General features: G+C 41.8%; 1 protein-coding gene across 1 annotated transcript in view; it reads left to right on the forward strand.

Moving 5' to 3' along the window:
- Positions 1–16,374, forward strand: part of prss16 (serine protease 16) — an 87,581-nt gene that overhangs the window by 44,815 nt on the left and 26,392 nt on the right. The window contains exon 5 of the mRNA XM_059986985.1: positions 12,438–12,552. Coding sequence (XP_059842968.1) covers positions 12,438–12,552 — 115 coding nt within the window. The remainder of the gene's footprint in view (positions 1–12,437; positions 12,553–16,374) is intronic.

The following is a 16,374-nucleotide window of genomic DNA, read 5'->3' on the forward strand; positions in this document are numbered from 1 at the left end:
GATTGCCCACCAATCCTTGTACATAGCATGTTTTATAGCAATCTCCTGGTTTAGTTGCATTAGCATATCCAATCAGTCTATAGTTGCTACTATAGCGGCTACTATTGTTTCTACCCATTGACTTAATCATGTTCTTAATCAACATCTCTTAGCTACCTCTCATTAACACACCATTATCTTCTACATTCTTAAGATTTCATTCTCCTACTAAATTGGATACATGCATAGCAAATAGCAAACTCAAAGCTGACTACATAGTTTTGGTTACACAGCAGCAAACAATGCAACTTTTATGATCCAATATATTCCCCCTTTGAGACCCATAGGGTCTCACACAGAGAAAGAAGAATAAGAGACAGTGCACAAAAGCCCCAATAAACTCAAGCACTTATTCCCAAATCTTGGGTTAAACTATAATTTTCTGCGCCAAGACCTCAAAGTATTCTCTCCCTGTTACCCTGGGCTGCTGAGCCAAAAACCTGTCCCTTTGTACCTGAGACAGGGAAAAAGACTCAGAAGCCCTTACAATCTATTCCCACACTGTCGTTTTGCTCTTGTTCATCCTGCAGGTGTTGTAGGCTGTAACGATACATTTTCGGTGTTTCTTTCTCCACTAAGCTTGCTTCAGTAATTGCCATGAGCATCAGAAATTGTTTGGTTGCAGCACGCACTACAAGAGATTTGAGACAAGGAAGAAAACAGCACAGCACAAGCGCACAGCTCAACAATACAATACTGACAGTTATTGCCAGTTTAGTCAGCCGAGCTCCCCATCCTCCAAGTCCACTTTCTAACCAGTCAAATAACTGATGTCCGGACCCTGCATTCTATTTAACTTCCTTTCTTAGACTTTTCAACTTATACGTTGCCTTAGTAAACGATCCTTCTGGACTAGTGTTATTTGGTATAAAAGTACAGCACTTCTCTCCAAACATCACACAAACTGCGAGGAAGCCTGATATAACATTCATCAATATGGTCACATTGGTGCGTTTCTCATACAGCTTTGATAGCAGGGATCTGTTATAACACAAAGCTTCAGGAAGCAAGCCTTAATCGAACCTGAACACTGTCGTTCACATTGCTCCCTATTCTCTCTTTGCCACCGCGTGCAAGTGGAGGAGTTATAAGGCATGGGAACTACATGTTGAGTGGGACTTTTCCTTGAGCACAGGTAACAATTCTGTCTCTTCATCATTCCTGCCGTGTAAGTTACTCATTGATATCACTGATTAGTACGTGTCTGTAACCATGGCGAGGAGCTAAGTGTTGTACTCCTCTTATATCTTTTCTGTAGGTTCTGTGGGGACTTAGTCCCATTCCATATCTGCCACACTAATGGTTTCCAAGTCTGCACTGGAGTATGTGGGTGCTTTGTCCCCAGGGGCACGACTGCTCGTCCCCAGCTCATCCCCATTATCTGCCCTACTATCCACCATCACATCCTGAGGGTCTTCCGGCCCGTCCTCAGAATCAAAAATTTCCCTTACTAATTGATCAAACTCCTGCGGTGCAGTGTCAGCTTCTTGTTCCTCCTGTCTGTCTCCCGCTAACTGCTCTTCCGCATCACTTACCTTGGACACCTCACCTGATTGCCCTTGCGGGACTGCCCACTTGCAATGGTTCAGATGGTACCAGGTGGAGCGTCCTTCTACCTGAACTGTGGTGGGTGATGCCTTGGTCACCATAAAGGGTGCTTCCCTTCTTGGCTCATTCCACTTTCTCCGAAAAACTCGCACGTAAAGCTGGTCTCTTGGTTTGATCGGTCCTTCCCCTTGTACAGTCTCCAGCTCTTTCTGTTTTTCCTGTGCATAAGTAGACCTATGTATCATAGTTAGCTGCTGCATGTATTGTTTCAATTCTATTTCCAATTGTTCCAAACTAGGTCCTTTATACGGCCCTCTCCACTGGGGCACTGGCATGGGCCTCCCAGTAAGCATCTCACGCGGTGTCAAGCATGTCATTCAATTAGTTTGCATACGGTAACTCATCAATGCTAACAGTAAAGCATTGACCCAATTAAGTTTAGTGTCTGCACAAATTTTGTTCAGTTTGGCTTTCAGGGTTCCATTAATTCACTCTACCATGCCCTGCGACTGAGGGTGGTATACTCATCCAAATCTTTGCTTTATCCTCAGTGCTTGTAGTACCAATTTGTTTGCTTTCTGGATAAAAACTGAACCATTGTCTGAGCTAACTTCTGTAGGTATTCCAAACCTTGGGATCACTTCATTTGTCAGAAATTTTACCACTGTCTTGCCCCTTGATCTCTTGAAGGTACCACCTCCACCCATCTGCTAAATCGATCAATTACTAACAGCATGTATCTTTTCCCTTTCACTGTCTCTATCATGTCTATATAATCGATCACTAGACGTTTAAATGGTCCTTCAGGTACAGGAACGTGAACTATTGGGGTTGTAGTTCCCTTCTGAACATTATTCTGTGCGCGTACCTCGCACTGTGACAAGACAAAGTCCACTGAAGCCTGTAAATAAGGTGACCAAAAACCATCCTTCTTTATTTTCTTTATCACTTCCCTCTTGCACAATGGTCAATCCCATGCGCTTCTGAAATCAGAATCTTCAGTAGAGGAGTGGGCAGTACCAGCAAACCGTCTTCCATGTTCCACAAGCCTTCTGGGTTCTGCTTGGCCCCCTGTCCTCTCCACATTGTCTGTTCTGCCAAAGTTGCCTTACCTTGTATTTCAATTAGGTCCTCTACCACAGGTTCTGGAGCTAGGCTTACCTGGGGGGCAATGACAGCTGATGTACATCCAGACGCTTTTCTAGCTGCCTCGTCCACAGCTTGATTTGCCTTTGTTATTACATTATTTCCTTTTTTATGTGCCTGGCATTTTACTATAGCCAATGCTTTAGGTTTCATTATGGCTTTTATTAAGTCTAGAATTTGCTGACAATGTATGGGATCTCCACTGCTTTTTTTAAAACCACTGTTTCCACACTGCCCCGAACAAATGGCATACTCCATGAGCATACGCCAAATCAGTATAAATGTCTACTTTCTCACCTTCCATCATTTCACATGCAGCTGTCAGGGCTTTGATTTCCGCTAGCTGGGCGGAACACAGTTGGGGACAGGACTCCATCCTAATAATCTTATAACTCGACTGATCCTGCTGCACTACTGAGAACCCTGCATGATTTCCATCATAGTCCCTATAACAAGAGCCATCTACAAACAGAACCTTTTTATCTGCATCCTCTAGTGGTTCTGACCGTAAATCTGCTCTCAATTTGGCAAACACCATTGTCTTCCCTATACAATCATGGGGTTCTCCTTCATAGCCCAAAGGGACAAAATCGGCTAAATTACTGGTAGTGCATCTCTGTAGAGTTATATCTGGAAATGTCAATAGCTTCTGATACGCTGCTATCCTGGCTGGCGTCAGCACAAATTTCCCTCTTTCAAGCAATTCTGCTACTTTGTGGTGTGTGTACAGTCACAGGATAGCCTAGGGTTACAGATGATGCCTTCTCATATGCATAGTACAGCGCCGCCAATCCCTGATAACAGGGTGGATACCCCTGAGTCTCGTAATGTAGTATGCTATGGGCTGCTTTGTTTTTCCTGTGCCTGTCTCTTGTGTGAGAACTGCTGTGACATAACCCTCCTGTCGGTTGGATACATAGAAATGAAAAACCTTCTCGTAGTCAGGCAAAGCTAATGCTGGTGCGACTGCAATTCCTGCTTAATAGTATTGAAAGCTATCTCTGCCTCTCCATTCCACTGTAAGCCGCTCTTCAAATTTGTATGTCCTGCTTCTTTCATTATCTTTCTCAAAGGTGCCACAATCTCAGCATATTCTCCTATCCAATCTGAGCTGTACCCTGCCATTCCCAAAAACGTCATCATCTGCCCTACAGTCTGGGGTTTTGGGGCCTTAGTTATTGCCTCAATCTGATCTGGTGCTATCGCCTTCAATCCCTTGGATATTACCCTGCCTAAGTACTCCACTTGCTGCGTGCAAAATTGCAGTTTCTTTTTGGATACTTTATGTCCTCCGTGCGCCAGCTTCTCTAACAGAGTTATAGTGTCCTGCTCACACTGTTCCTTACTGTGGGAGCAAATCAACAGGTCATCCACATACTGTAACAATGTACTTTCCAAAGGTATGCCCTCTAGGTCTGCCTTCAACACCTGATTAAAAACATGTGGTGAATGTTTAAACCCTCGCGGCATTCTGGCATAGGTATACTGAGCACCTCTGTAAGTAAATGCAAACAGATACTGACACTGGTCAGCTAGAAGAACGCTGAAGAAAGTCGAACACAAATCAATCACTGAAAAGTAATTTGCTTCTGGTGGAACATTAGTTCAAAGCGTGTGTGGGTTGGGGACTACCGCTGGCCAGTCCTCTACCACATCATTTACCGGTTGCAAATCATGCACCAATCTCCACTTAGATTTATCTGCTTTTAAGACCGGCAGCAACGGGGTATTGCATGGACTGTTTGTTCTTCTAAGCACTCCTATTTCAAGCAACCCCTGCACTGTCGATGCTATTCCCTCTTCTGCTTCTTGTCTTAGAGGGTATTGTGGTCTCCTGGGTGGAATTGCTCCCCTTTTCAGCCTTATTTCCACCGGACTAGCTGTTTTTATTTTCCCTACGTCTGTGTCATGCTGTGACCACAGAATAAATGGCAACTCATCTAACCTTTTATCTTTCTGCTGGCCTCTTTCCTTTCCCAGCAATGGCATGTGTGGTTGGGGAGTTATTTCGACTTCTCTCACTGTCCCTACCATATCTACACTTACCATTATTTTAATGCAATTGTTGCTTCTGATATCCACACCTCTGGCGTGATTTTCCTCCACACTGTTACGGTTTCAGCACTCCTAACTAAGGGTCCTAAGTCTTTAGACTGATATCCCATGTTTACCAACAACGTTACGTGGGGCGCAGCCTCTGGGATCCTGTACCATTTGTCTAAAAAGGTGTTCCACTTAACTTGTAAAGCTGCCCCTTGCTTTCCAATTATCACAGCCTCCCCTTCCAGGTGCTGTTGGGTAAATGCCTCCAGGTGCCATCTCTCCTCTAACTCCCCGTTCTGAGTCTCGTCAAAAATTACTGTACAATGTAGCTCAGATTTGAGCATTACAGCCCTGGGTAATATAGCCTGCACGCCCTTTTTCCATTTTTCCCAGGTTTCCTGAATCTGATCTGCTTTGTCTCCTATCCAAAAGACATTAGCCTTCTTGTCTTCTCGCACTATCAATTGAGCCCCTGCTCTTTCCACACGCAGGCCATTTCTGGTGCATTCTAATTTTAATTCCAGTTTCAATAAGGCATCTAACAAATTAATCGGGGTTCCTTTAAATACTAGCACCAGCAAAACAATTCCTTTATTTCCCATTCTCAACTGCACTGGAGCTGTGCACTGTGTCAACTGTGTTTTCCCCGAGAACTCTACTGTCTTAATAAACTTTCCTGACATGGGAAGGTGAAGGGCATACTGTGGCTATACACAAGTGTACGTGGCTCCAGTATCTATCATCATTGGTGTCAGTTGCCCTTCTAACATAACCTGAACATTGGGTTCCTCGTCTGCCTCCCTTGTTATCATTGGGTAATGTCCCTTCCCACTCGAGTTCTCGGGGCACCCCTAATACCTCGCATAGGGGTTCACAGGTCCGCTTGGGCCTGTGGGGGCTGGTCCTTGGCTAAACTTTAGTTCCCTTCTTATCGGTTCCTGCTGGTGTGTGACAGGCCATGGTGTAAACAGACAATCTCTTCTCATGTGACCTGGCTGATTACATCCCCAGCACAATCTCTCTACCTCTCTTTCCCCCTGTTTCCTCACTGGTCCCCTCTGCTCATAGCTCCTCTGTCCCCCTCCTTGGGAATTCCAGTCCTGTCTGGGCTGTTTGAATTGAGTCTGTTCATTTCTATGGTATAACCGATACTCCTCATACGCCTTTTCCTCTCTCAAGTATTTCATCCGTTCAATCTCTTCTTTCATTTCTCTCTCTGCTTGTTCCACCTTTATCCTTTCTGCCTGTATCTCCTTCCGTATCGCCACTTTTTCCTTCTCCTATTGTCTTTTTTCCTCCTCATTATCCCAAACTTGTACTTCTCTCTGCATGTTTACTGTCCCCGTCAGCAGGGGGCACTGCTTAGGGGTTCCTTCCTCATTATAGGGAGGGGGTTTTTCTGTTTCGCATCCGGGTACGGAGCTGAAGCCAGCTTCTCACTGTATCTTCCTCTCTCTCTAACAGGCTGTTTCTCCATCACCTTAGTGTCTTCCTCGCTTGTAATCAATATTCTACCTGTCCTCCTCAGCCTTTCTCCCTCCATTTTGAAGAGTTTTAGCACTTCCATTTCTGGTTCTCTTTTTTGCCCTCTTTTCTTAGATTTATCTTTTGGTTTGTAATTTTTAATTAGTGCCTCCATTTCTTTGCACAAGCTTACATCAAACGTTCCTTCTCTTGGCCATTTTATGACCAGGTTTTTGGTTCTCTTTTCCCATTTTTCTGAAGTTCTTGTGATCTCCTATTTATTTACCAGGATTTTTTTGCTCAGAATCTCTACTGCCGTTCCTTTACCTGTCATGCTGTTCTCTCTTTGTAAGGTATTTCAGAGATTCACAGTTCGTTTACTGGATAATATTATTTACACTAATTCTATGCCTAGTCTATTGTCTATCTACCAGCGCTTTAAACTATATATTGAACTGTCCTTGTTTCCTATTCTGTTCTGATCGTACAGACCTCTACTCAGAGCGGTATCCGCAGACCTTTCTCTTTGCACCTCGTCTATTCAGACCCTGATTTCTTAAGGCGGTATCCACGAGGATTTTCCCTATTTTCCTTTCCCTGCTCGTTCAGACCTTCATTTCATACGAAGCGGTATCCACAGGGATTTTCTCTATGCACTTCGTCTAATTAGACCCTTATCTCTTAAGGCGGTATTCACGAGGATTTTCTTTATTTTCCCTTTCCCTGCCCGTTCAGACCTTCGTTTTATACGAAGCAGTATCCACAGGGAATTACCAACACCATGTGGAATTTTTCTTCACTTAACTTCTTATTAGTTTATTTGTATGTACCCTCACCGCAGTGTTCTTGATCAATCCTCTGAGCCTCCTGTTAACCCCCAATTCTGCCAGATTCTTTGGACCGGAGAGACCATTCGGCAGTGGTTCCACACTTCTGAGACTCCAAGACCTCCCCAAAGCCAACAGAATTCTTAGTCCAAATTGTCGCAAAAAGCGCTTAACTTTCGTTTCGATGCACCCTTAATTCTGTTAGCCATGTGGGGGTCCCTAGAGGACTGGGAAGCGTTCCCAATCTGTCGTTTCCTTTCCGCGGGTCTCTTTCTGGTCCTGCCGTGGTCGCCAATTTTGTCGTGGTTTTTCGTGCCCCACAAACGACCAGGAGACGCAGAAGATACTTCAAGAAGTATTAAACTTTAATTTGGAAATCAAAGCTGAAGCAGTCATTGAGCTTGTCGCAGATTGCCCACTGATCCTTGTACATAGCATTTTTTATAGCAATCTCCTGGTTTAGTTGCATTAGCATATCCAATCGGTCTACAGTTGCGTATCACAAGTACATCCGCCACTATTGTTTCTACCCATTGACTTAATCATGTTCTTAATCTACATCTCCTAGCTAGCCTCTCATTAACACACCATTATCTTCTACATTCCTAAGATTTCATTCTCCTACTAAATTGGGTACATGCATAGCAAATAGCAAACTCAAAACTGACTACATAGTTTTGGTTACACGGCAAACAATGCAACTTTTATACTCCAATACTGACTGGCAATGTTGTAGAGTATTAGCAGTTGTGCTCCAGATGTCCTTTAGGGAGATGGTGGGTACCTCACGAGAGCCATGGGTTGTGAGTCCAGACCAGGAGGAACGAGTCAGGTGGGTGTCTGTGGGAAGGAAGTGCAGGATAAGAGGTGCACGCTGTCTGGGGGCGTCAACCCCCGAGATGGAAATGTCCAACTATTTTGAACATCTAGTGATGCTCGATGACGACCATGAAATGTAAGAGGTGGTAGGCAGTGCAGGGGAGCCCACAGGACCCTCTCTAATCCTGAACGTAAACCCCATAAAAAGGAGGTAGTGATAGTAAGGGACTCAATTATCTGGGGAGGGGGTGGGGTGTTGAGAATCAGGTGTGGACTAACAATAAGTCTCATATTGTGTTGCTTACCAGGAGCACAAGTAGGAGACGTCCTTGGACAAGTAGATAAGTTCCTGGCCAGAGCTGGGGTGGATCCAGTAGTCACTGTTCACATCGGAACAATGACATAGGAGAGGGCAGGCTGTCATTTCTGCAAGAAAATTTGGAAGAGTTAGGTGGGAAGCTTAGGAACAGAACTGACAAGTGGTCTTCTCAATACACCACTCAAAATGCTGGAGAAACTCATCGTTTTGTGTGCGTTGCTTGGATTTCCAGCCTGCAGATTTTTTCTTGTTTGTGAAGGTGATCTTCTCGCAGTTTCTGCCTGTGCTACATGCCAGTCCAGGTAAGATGGAGGAGATTAGAAGATTTAATGCGTGGCTCAAATCATGGTGTAGCTTAGAGGGACATAGGTTTATGGAACAATGGGTGCCTTTTGGAGCATATGGAACCTGTACCAGAGGGGCACTAATGTATGAGGTAGGTGTATGCATCAGTTAGTTGAGGACTGTTTAAACTAGGGCATAGGTGTCAAACTCAAGGCCCGCGGGCCATATCCGGCCCGGCGTACAATTACATCCGGCCCACGAGATCATTTTAGATAGATCTATTATTTTAATTATTAATGGCCCGGTGATATGAAGCCTATGATTGTAAGTTAATACCAATCATAAAAATAATGCTTGCTCAGCAGTCTTCTTCATAAGAAACGGAATTTGTGAAGTGAAACACTTTGTAGTTATAGCAGAGACTGAGACACATGAGAACAGGCTGAAAAAAACGGAGGCAATGAAAGCTGCATTCGCACGCGCCCGACTGATCCGGCCCGCATGAAGCTGCATTTTGCCCAATCTGGCCCGTGACCTAAAATGAGTTTGACACCCCTGAACTAGGGAATGAGAGAAGAGAACTTTAGAACAGGCCAGGCTCAACTGTTTAAACATCTTAGTGGAGAATAACATATTAGGACATAAACAGATTACAGGCTTCAAAAATATAAAAATAAATATGAAAATCATCAGTAATAGCCTGTATAAATGCAATAAGAATTAAAAATAAAATAATAGAGCTGGAATTATGTCCAAGTGCTTATAGGTATGATATAATAGCAATAACTGAAACCTGGCAGACCTCAAAGGATGGTATTGAATATAGTATTAAAGGATATCCTTTACTTAGGAAACAAAGGCAAAATCTTAAAGCTGGAGGAGTAGCCATATACACAAGAGAATTTAAATGTGAGGCTGCTTATGATAGATAAATCAAGATTTGGTGAATATACCTGGCTGAGAATTGAAAGCTATAAGGATAAAGGAATAACATTGAGTGTGTGTTATAGACCCCCTAATGATGATAGTGATTTTAATAAACTATTCTAGCAGAATATTAAAAAAAGCTGAGGGTGATGTTCTTGATATGGGTATCTTTAATTTCCCAAATATTGAGTGGTAGAACCCAGTGACAGGGAAGTGAACTCACTGAGTAATTGAATGATAGTTTTTTGACCCAGTGTGTTAATGCACCAACAAGAGGGGAGGCCTGTCTAGATTTGATATTCTGTAACAATCAGGATAGAATTTTAAGTGTGGAAGTTGTTGACCCATTAAAAACAAGCGATCATAACATTGTCAGTCTTGAAGTTTTTTGGCAGAGTATATCATTAAAAACCAAAGCCACTAAATTGAATTTCAGAAAGGCAAAGTTTTTGCAGATCCAGCAAGGAATTCAGAAGGTAAACTGGAAGGAACTACTTAACATTGAGTCAGTTGAGGAATAACAGGGTTGATTTAAAGAGGAATACACACTGTGCAAGAAATGTTCATACCCAAGGCCAGGAGAAGCAATACAAACAATAGATCAACTACATAGATGAATAAAGATATACATAAAAAGTTAAGACAGCTAAATAAGGAATACCAAAAAAATAGTAATGATGTTAACCATAGGGCATACGGAATTATGAATCTAGAGTCAAGAGGATAATCAGATTGCCAAGGGGCAGGTGAGAAGGATATTGCTGATAATACTAAAATTGACTCCAAGAGATTTTTCCAATACTTCAGTGGTAAAAGAAAAGTTGAGAAGGAAGTTAAGTGTGTTAGGAATAATAGTGGGGTGCTCAATTATGCAGAGAAGGACACAGCAGATACTCTTAACACATAATATGCCAGTAAGTGTAGAGAACAATAAGGTTGTTTTAAGTGACTTAGAGATCATAGAAAGTGAGGTCCTGCTTCAACTGAAAAGGCTGTAAGTTAATAAATCTCCAGGGCCGGACAACATATATCAAAGGGTACTTAAAGAGGTCTGTGATTGTATATAAGCTGTATAATGCACTTGTGAGAGCACACCTTGAGTACTGTGTACAATATTAGCGTCTATGTTATTGTAAGGGGTGTGAAGGCACTGGAAAGTGTTCAGAGAAGGGCAATTAGACTCATTCCAGATCTGCAAGGTATGAGCTATGAAAAAAAGATTGAAAGAATTATATCATTTTAGCCTAAGTAAATGTAGAATGAGAGGAGACATGATAGAAATGTTCAAGGTTACTAAGGGTATAAGCAAGATGGGTGCCAGCTGCGACTTCAAAATTAATCCATCATCAAGGGCATGGGCAGTGGGTGGAGACTGGTTAAAGGGACATTTCAGACTAACAGTAGGAAGCATTTCTTTACACAGCAAGTCGTGGACACATGGAACAAACTACTTAGTTGTATAGTTGAGAGTATTACCTTTGACACTTACAAGTCTAAATTCAATAGTTATTTCAACACACTATGTGTTTAGGAATCTGTCAAGTTTTGTTGGGCTGAATGGCCTGTTCTTGCAAAAAACATTCGAATATTCTAAGGTTCTAATTTCCATTCTGACATGTCAGTCTATGGCCTCCTCTACTGCCACGATGATGTCGAAGGAGCAACACCTCATTTCCCATCTGTGTAACATCCAACCTGAGGGCATGAATATCAATTACTCCAACTTCGGTAATTTCTTACCCCTTCCTTCTCTCTTTTTCCATTCCCCATTCTGTCTTCTCTCTTATCTCTCCTCTTCTCCTCAGTTGCCCATCAACTCCTTTTGGTCCCCCATCTCCTTCCATTTCTCCCATGGCCCACTGTTCTCTCATATCAGATTCTTTCTTCTTCAGCTCTTTACCTTTTCCATCTATCACCTCCCAGCTTCTAACTTCAAATCCTTCCCCACCCATCTTCCCTTTCAACTGGTTTCTGCTATCATTCTGGCTTCTGCCCCCTTCCTTTCCAGTCCTGATGAAGGGGCTTGGCCTAAAACTTCACCTGTTTATTCCATTCTGCTGATACTGTATAACCTGCTGAGCTCTTTCAGCATTTTGTATACATTGCTTTGGAATGGTATTGATTTTCCTTCATAACTTGTGGTCAAAGTTCTGCTATTCCTTCCATTTCAATTCTGAAGTGTTCTTACCACATGCACTTCAGCAGTTCTGTTTAGTGAGGACAATTATACTCACCAAATTTGGCTCTGAAGGAAATTTCCTGATAATTGTTGTAAATACAGGTTTTGTAAGTATATCTCTTCCTGAAATACAAATTTAAGTTGAATTAGTAGTTACAATTTGCTTTGTTGTTTGATGGTGTATTTTCTCAGTTGCATTTTTCTAAAGCATAAGTATCCAGATTTCACCAATCTCATACCTTATTCTTCTAGCTATTGGAGTAAGAGTACTGAGAATTCTCCTCTGTGATTTATAGGTGGGATGTTTGCTTTGGATCTAAGTCCAAAGGACTTCTATTGGTGGGTGATTGAAAGTTTATTTACTTATTTATATTTGGAGATAAAGTGGGGAGTAGATCCTTCCGGCCTATCAAATCCCCACCCCTCCTATTCAACCCTAGACTAATCACAGAATAATATACAATGACCAACTAACCCACCAACCGATACATCTTTGGACAGTGGGAGGATACCGGAGTGCCTGGAGAAAACTCATACATTCCACAGACTCCTTACAGATGAAATCAGATTTGAACCCTGATCTCTGTCGTCCTGTGCTGTAATAGTGTTGGGCTAACCGTTATGCTACTGTTCTTGTAACTGTGCATGTAGGTACAGTGCAGTAAAATATTTTAACGAATAGTGGTAGGTGCTTTATAGAAAGGCAAAAAGACTTTTTGCATACAAAATAGTAACACTTCAACATGTGACACTAGATTAATTTAAACTTAAGTATACCTTATTCCACTTTTCAACATACTATTCTTTTAAAATCACAAACCATTGGCCATCACCATTTCAGGTTATGTGACCCACTTGAAATAAAATCCGGAATGGATTCTGCTTATTTATTGGAGACATTGGCTGGGAATTTCATGGATGTGGTTCAATATAATAAGGACAACAGACTTTTTGAGGTAAGCACTGAAACAAACCAATTGTATGTTTTTTTTTAAATACCAGCAGATGTTTCTGTATCTGATTGAAGATCCTGTTTTGTCTTGCTTCAGAGATATGTCTAGTTTCATGTACATTGTGGCCTTGATTTTTCCAACTAATTTCACCCATCTGTGCTCTCTGGAGCAATGAGTATTTAGCAACTGGAACCTGCTTGATAAGGCATTCAGACCCTTAACAGCAAGACTTTAAATAGTGGATGGCCCAACAATGCAAATGAGGAATTGATGTCCATGCCCCATCTGCGCAAAAAGAACTGAAAGAGCTTTTCAGTCAGCTAATCCCTATGCACTACCCCTGAGCGTTGCCAAACCTGTAAAGGATGATCAAAAATTAATGAAATAGATGGCATTTTCACAAAATATGGATGTTTATGTTTGATCCCTAATAAATCTAAGCCTTCATATTTTTGCTTTTTCATAATAATGTTGGCAAATAACGTATGTTTTCACCCAAAGCTTCCACAAGAACCTAATTGTTATTTCAGAGTACAAATAAAAATGTTTTTTAGGGTTAAGTATTGAGATTTGCCAAGTTTGTAATGTTCTTTCTAACTGCAGTTTTTTTGATTTTCTCCTCCAAGTGTTCTCAAATTTGTGATGGAATGAGTTAAGAGGCTTCGATTAACAAACTGTTTAACATATTTGAACATGCTAATTAAGTACAGAGAGAGCTGCCCAATCTCGCAAACCTGCTTTGCCTTTCAATAAGCTCATGCCAGATCTGACTGTAACCACAACTCTGCATTTCTATTAACTCTGGTAACCTTTAATTCTCTTGCTTATCCAGTGGCTATAGACATTTGCCTTAAAATATTCATCTACCCTATTTCCAGCATCCTTTGAGGAAGGAAGTTCCAAAGAGTCATGACCCACTGAGAGAGAAAGAGAAATTTCTTAAATGAAGAGTCATTCAGATTTAAACAATGACCGTGGCTTCAGGTTCTCTCAGAAGAGGAAACATCCTCTTTAGCATTCTGTATAAACTCCTGAGGATATTACTTCCTTTCAATCTCCAATAGATGCAAGTGTAGCTTTGCAGCCCTTCACAATTAGGCAAAACATTCCATTCAAATAATTAGTTTAGTAACACTTTGCTGAACTATTTGCACTGAAATAAGTTTGCCTGGACTAAGGAGGCTATACAATAAGCAAAGATGTGATCTCAAAGACAGCCTATAGAACTGAAGCCTAAGCTTGACAATTTTATATTTAATTCTATTTAAAAGAAAGGGCACTTTCTATTAGTTTCCCTAATTACTTGCTGCGTACTAGTCATTTACAAACTGAGCACCAGGATATCCAAGTCCTATATACCACAGCTCTGCAATTCAGATGAAGGACATTTTCACTTTTCCAAATGAATGGGCAATTTCAAATCTCCTCAAAATACATACCATTAGCCTGACCTTTGCCCACTCAGTCAAGTAATCCATATCTTCCTTATGTCAATTTGAAAACCTACTTTCCTTTCTTGGTGCCATCAGCAAATTTAGCAATCATAGTCCATGCAACTTACTTACTGTATGTAACCTGTCAAATCAGAATCAACTTTATTATCACATTATATCACTTGAACTTCTTTGTTTTGTGGCAGGATTACAATGCAATGTGTAAAAAAATCATGTAAGTTACAATAAGAAATCTGTACAAAGAGGTTGTGCAAACAGAGAGAAAAAATAAGGCGGTGTTCATGGTACGTTCAGAAATCTGATAGTAGAGGGGAGATGCTGTTCCTAAAATGTTGAGCATGTGAATTCAAGCTCCTTTACCTCCTCCCTGATGGTAGAAATGAGAAGAGGGCATGTCCTGGATGATGGGAGGTCCTTATTAATGGATACCAGCTTCTTGAGGCATTGCCGATTAAAGATGTCCTCGAAGGTGGGGAGGCTAGTGCCCACGATGGAGATGATAGTGCCCTTGGAGCACTTGCCATTTGTTACACCTTCCTAAGCAGTGAAACAACTCTGTCCACACTAATATGTTATCTCCTGCAGCATTGAGCTTTTATTTTTCACAGACTTTGATGCAACTCCTTTGCAAATGGATTCCTTTGATATACAGCATGTTACTCCTTAAAAGGGTTCAAAGAAGATATATCATCAAAATATGTATGCAATATCCAACCCTGAGATTCGACTTTCCCACAGACAGCCACGAAACAAAGAAGAGCCATGGAACCCGTACAAAGAAAAAATTTAACCGCACCCACCTACCCCCCCACCCCACACGCAAACAGCAACCAAAAACTGAGCAAAAGTGCAGAATATAAAATACAAAATCAAAAGGCATATTTCAGTTCAGCTCAGTGTTCATTATCTGCAAGCCGTCTTGATTCAAAATCACCTGAAAGTAGCAGCAAAAAAACAGGAAAAACCAGAGACTACAACACATTACACTTGAATTAGAGTCCAATCTACAAACCGCCTCGATTAAACCTCACTCCAGCACTATCCTGCAATGGCATCGAGAGAGAGAGAGAGAGAGAGAGAGATCACTTGAACTCAAGAGGAGTGAGTGAGAGGGAGCGAGAGAGACGGCCGGATGCAGACACCCTCCTCCAGTAGCAGTGAGTGTGAGGCTGATAGATGGGGCTGAACACTCACTCGACTCTGAACCTGCTTTAACTGGCAGGAGATGGGGTGGATAAAGGGCTCACAACCCGCCTCTGGGCTTCCTAGCCTCCATGCCGCTCGTATCGTTTGCAGCCTTGCGGAACCCTCCTGGAGACAAAAAAGCAGCAGATCGCCAACCAGAAGACACGCCAACAGAATGTAGATAACAGGCTCTGGAAGAAGCAGAACACATCTGAAATAAAAAGGAGATGTAAAAGAAGCAAAGGAGTTCCTTCATAACCCGTCATGAGCATGTCACCTTTGTACCGTTGTTCACTATCAAAATACACTAATAAATTGATCAGACAAGATTTCCATTTCAGAGAGCCATGTTGACTTGGCCTGATTAACTTCAGTTTTTCTAAATGCTCTGCTATACTTCCCTGGTCTCACTTTCAATAGACGTTTTGTTAACCCTTCTCCTTTACTCCTTCTGAAAGCTTACTAATGAAAAAGCAGGGAATGCAATCATTTTTAAAAAGATGTCGATAGAGTACTTAGAGTTTAAGAGAACTTCTATAAATTGCATAAGTTTTTGAGATAATGTCTGAACTTAGTACGAAGCAGGTTTACTAACAGTTCCAAGATGCAAAGGTAGCCCTCATAAACAAGTGCCTAGTTTTGGTTACTTTTTTAACAGATGGCAATTTGCAAGGATAGTCTTCTGGTTTGTGACCAGAGCTGGTAGACTGGTTAATCAAAAGAGCCTTAAGGTTTTAAGGCACATCCTGATATTATGCACAAATCTGGCCCTTGTGATATCTGTCAGCTGCCGTCCTGATGCTCTGCCTGTTCCTCATCTTGCTGTGCAGTGGGAAAGGACTGAAAACTCACAATGATTAGATGATGCAGTGGAGGAAGTAGATGACATGACAAGAGCCCCATTCTAGGAAACATGCACAGCACTCACTGAGTGAAGCAAACAACAGGATTTCATCAAAGAGAATTTCTCAGTCTCTTCTAGGCTCCCAGAAGCTGTATTTTGTAGCACAATCAACACCGCAGACTGGACTGAAAAAACAACAAAGTAGGGAATAGCTCTTTTCGACTCACAGAATCCCTTCAATGTATTTCCCCATAAGATATAGAAACAGAATTAGGCCATTTGACACATCGAGTCTGCTCTTCCATTTTATCATGGCTGTTCCAATTTTCCTCTCAGTCCCAA

This window comes from Hypanus sabinus, chromosome 2 (assembly GCF_030144855.1).
Source record: "Hypanus sabinus isolate sHypSab1 chromosome 2, sHypSab1.hap1, whole genome shotgun sequence".
NCBI lineage: Eukaryota > Metazoa > Chordata > Chondrichthyes > Myliobatiformes > Dasyatidae > Hypanus > Hypanus sabinus.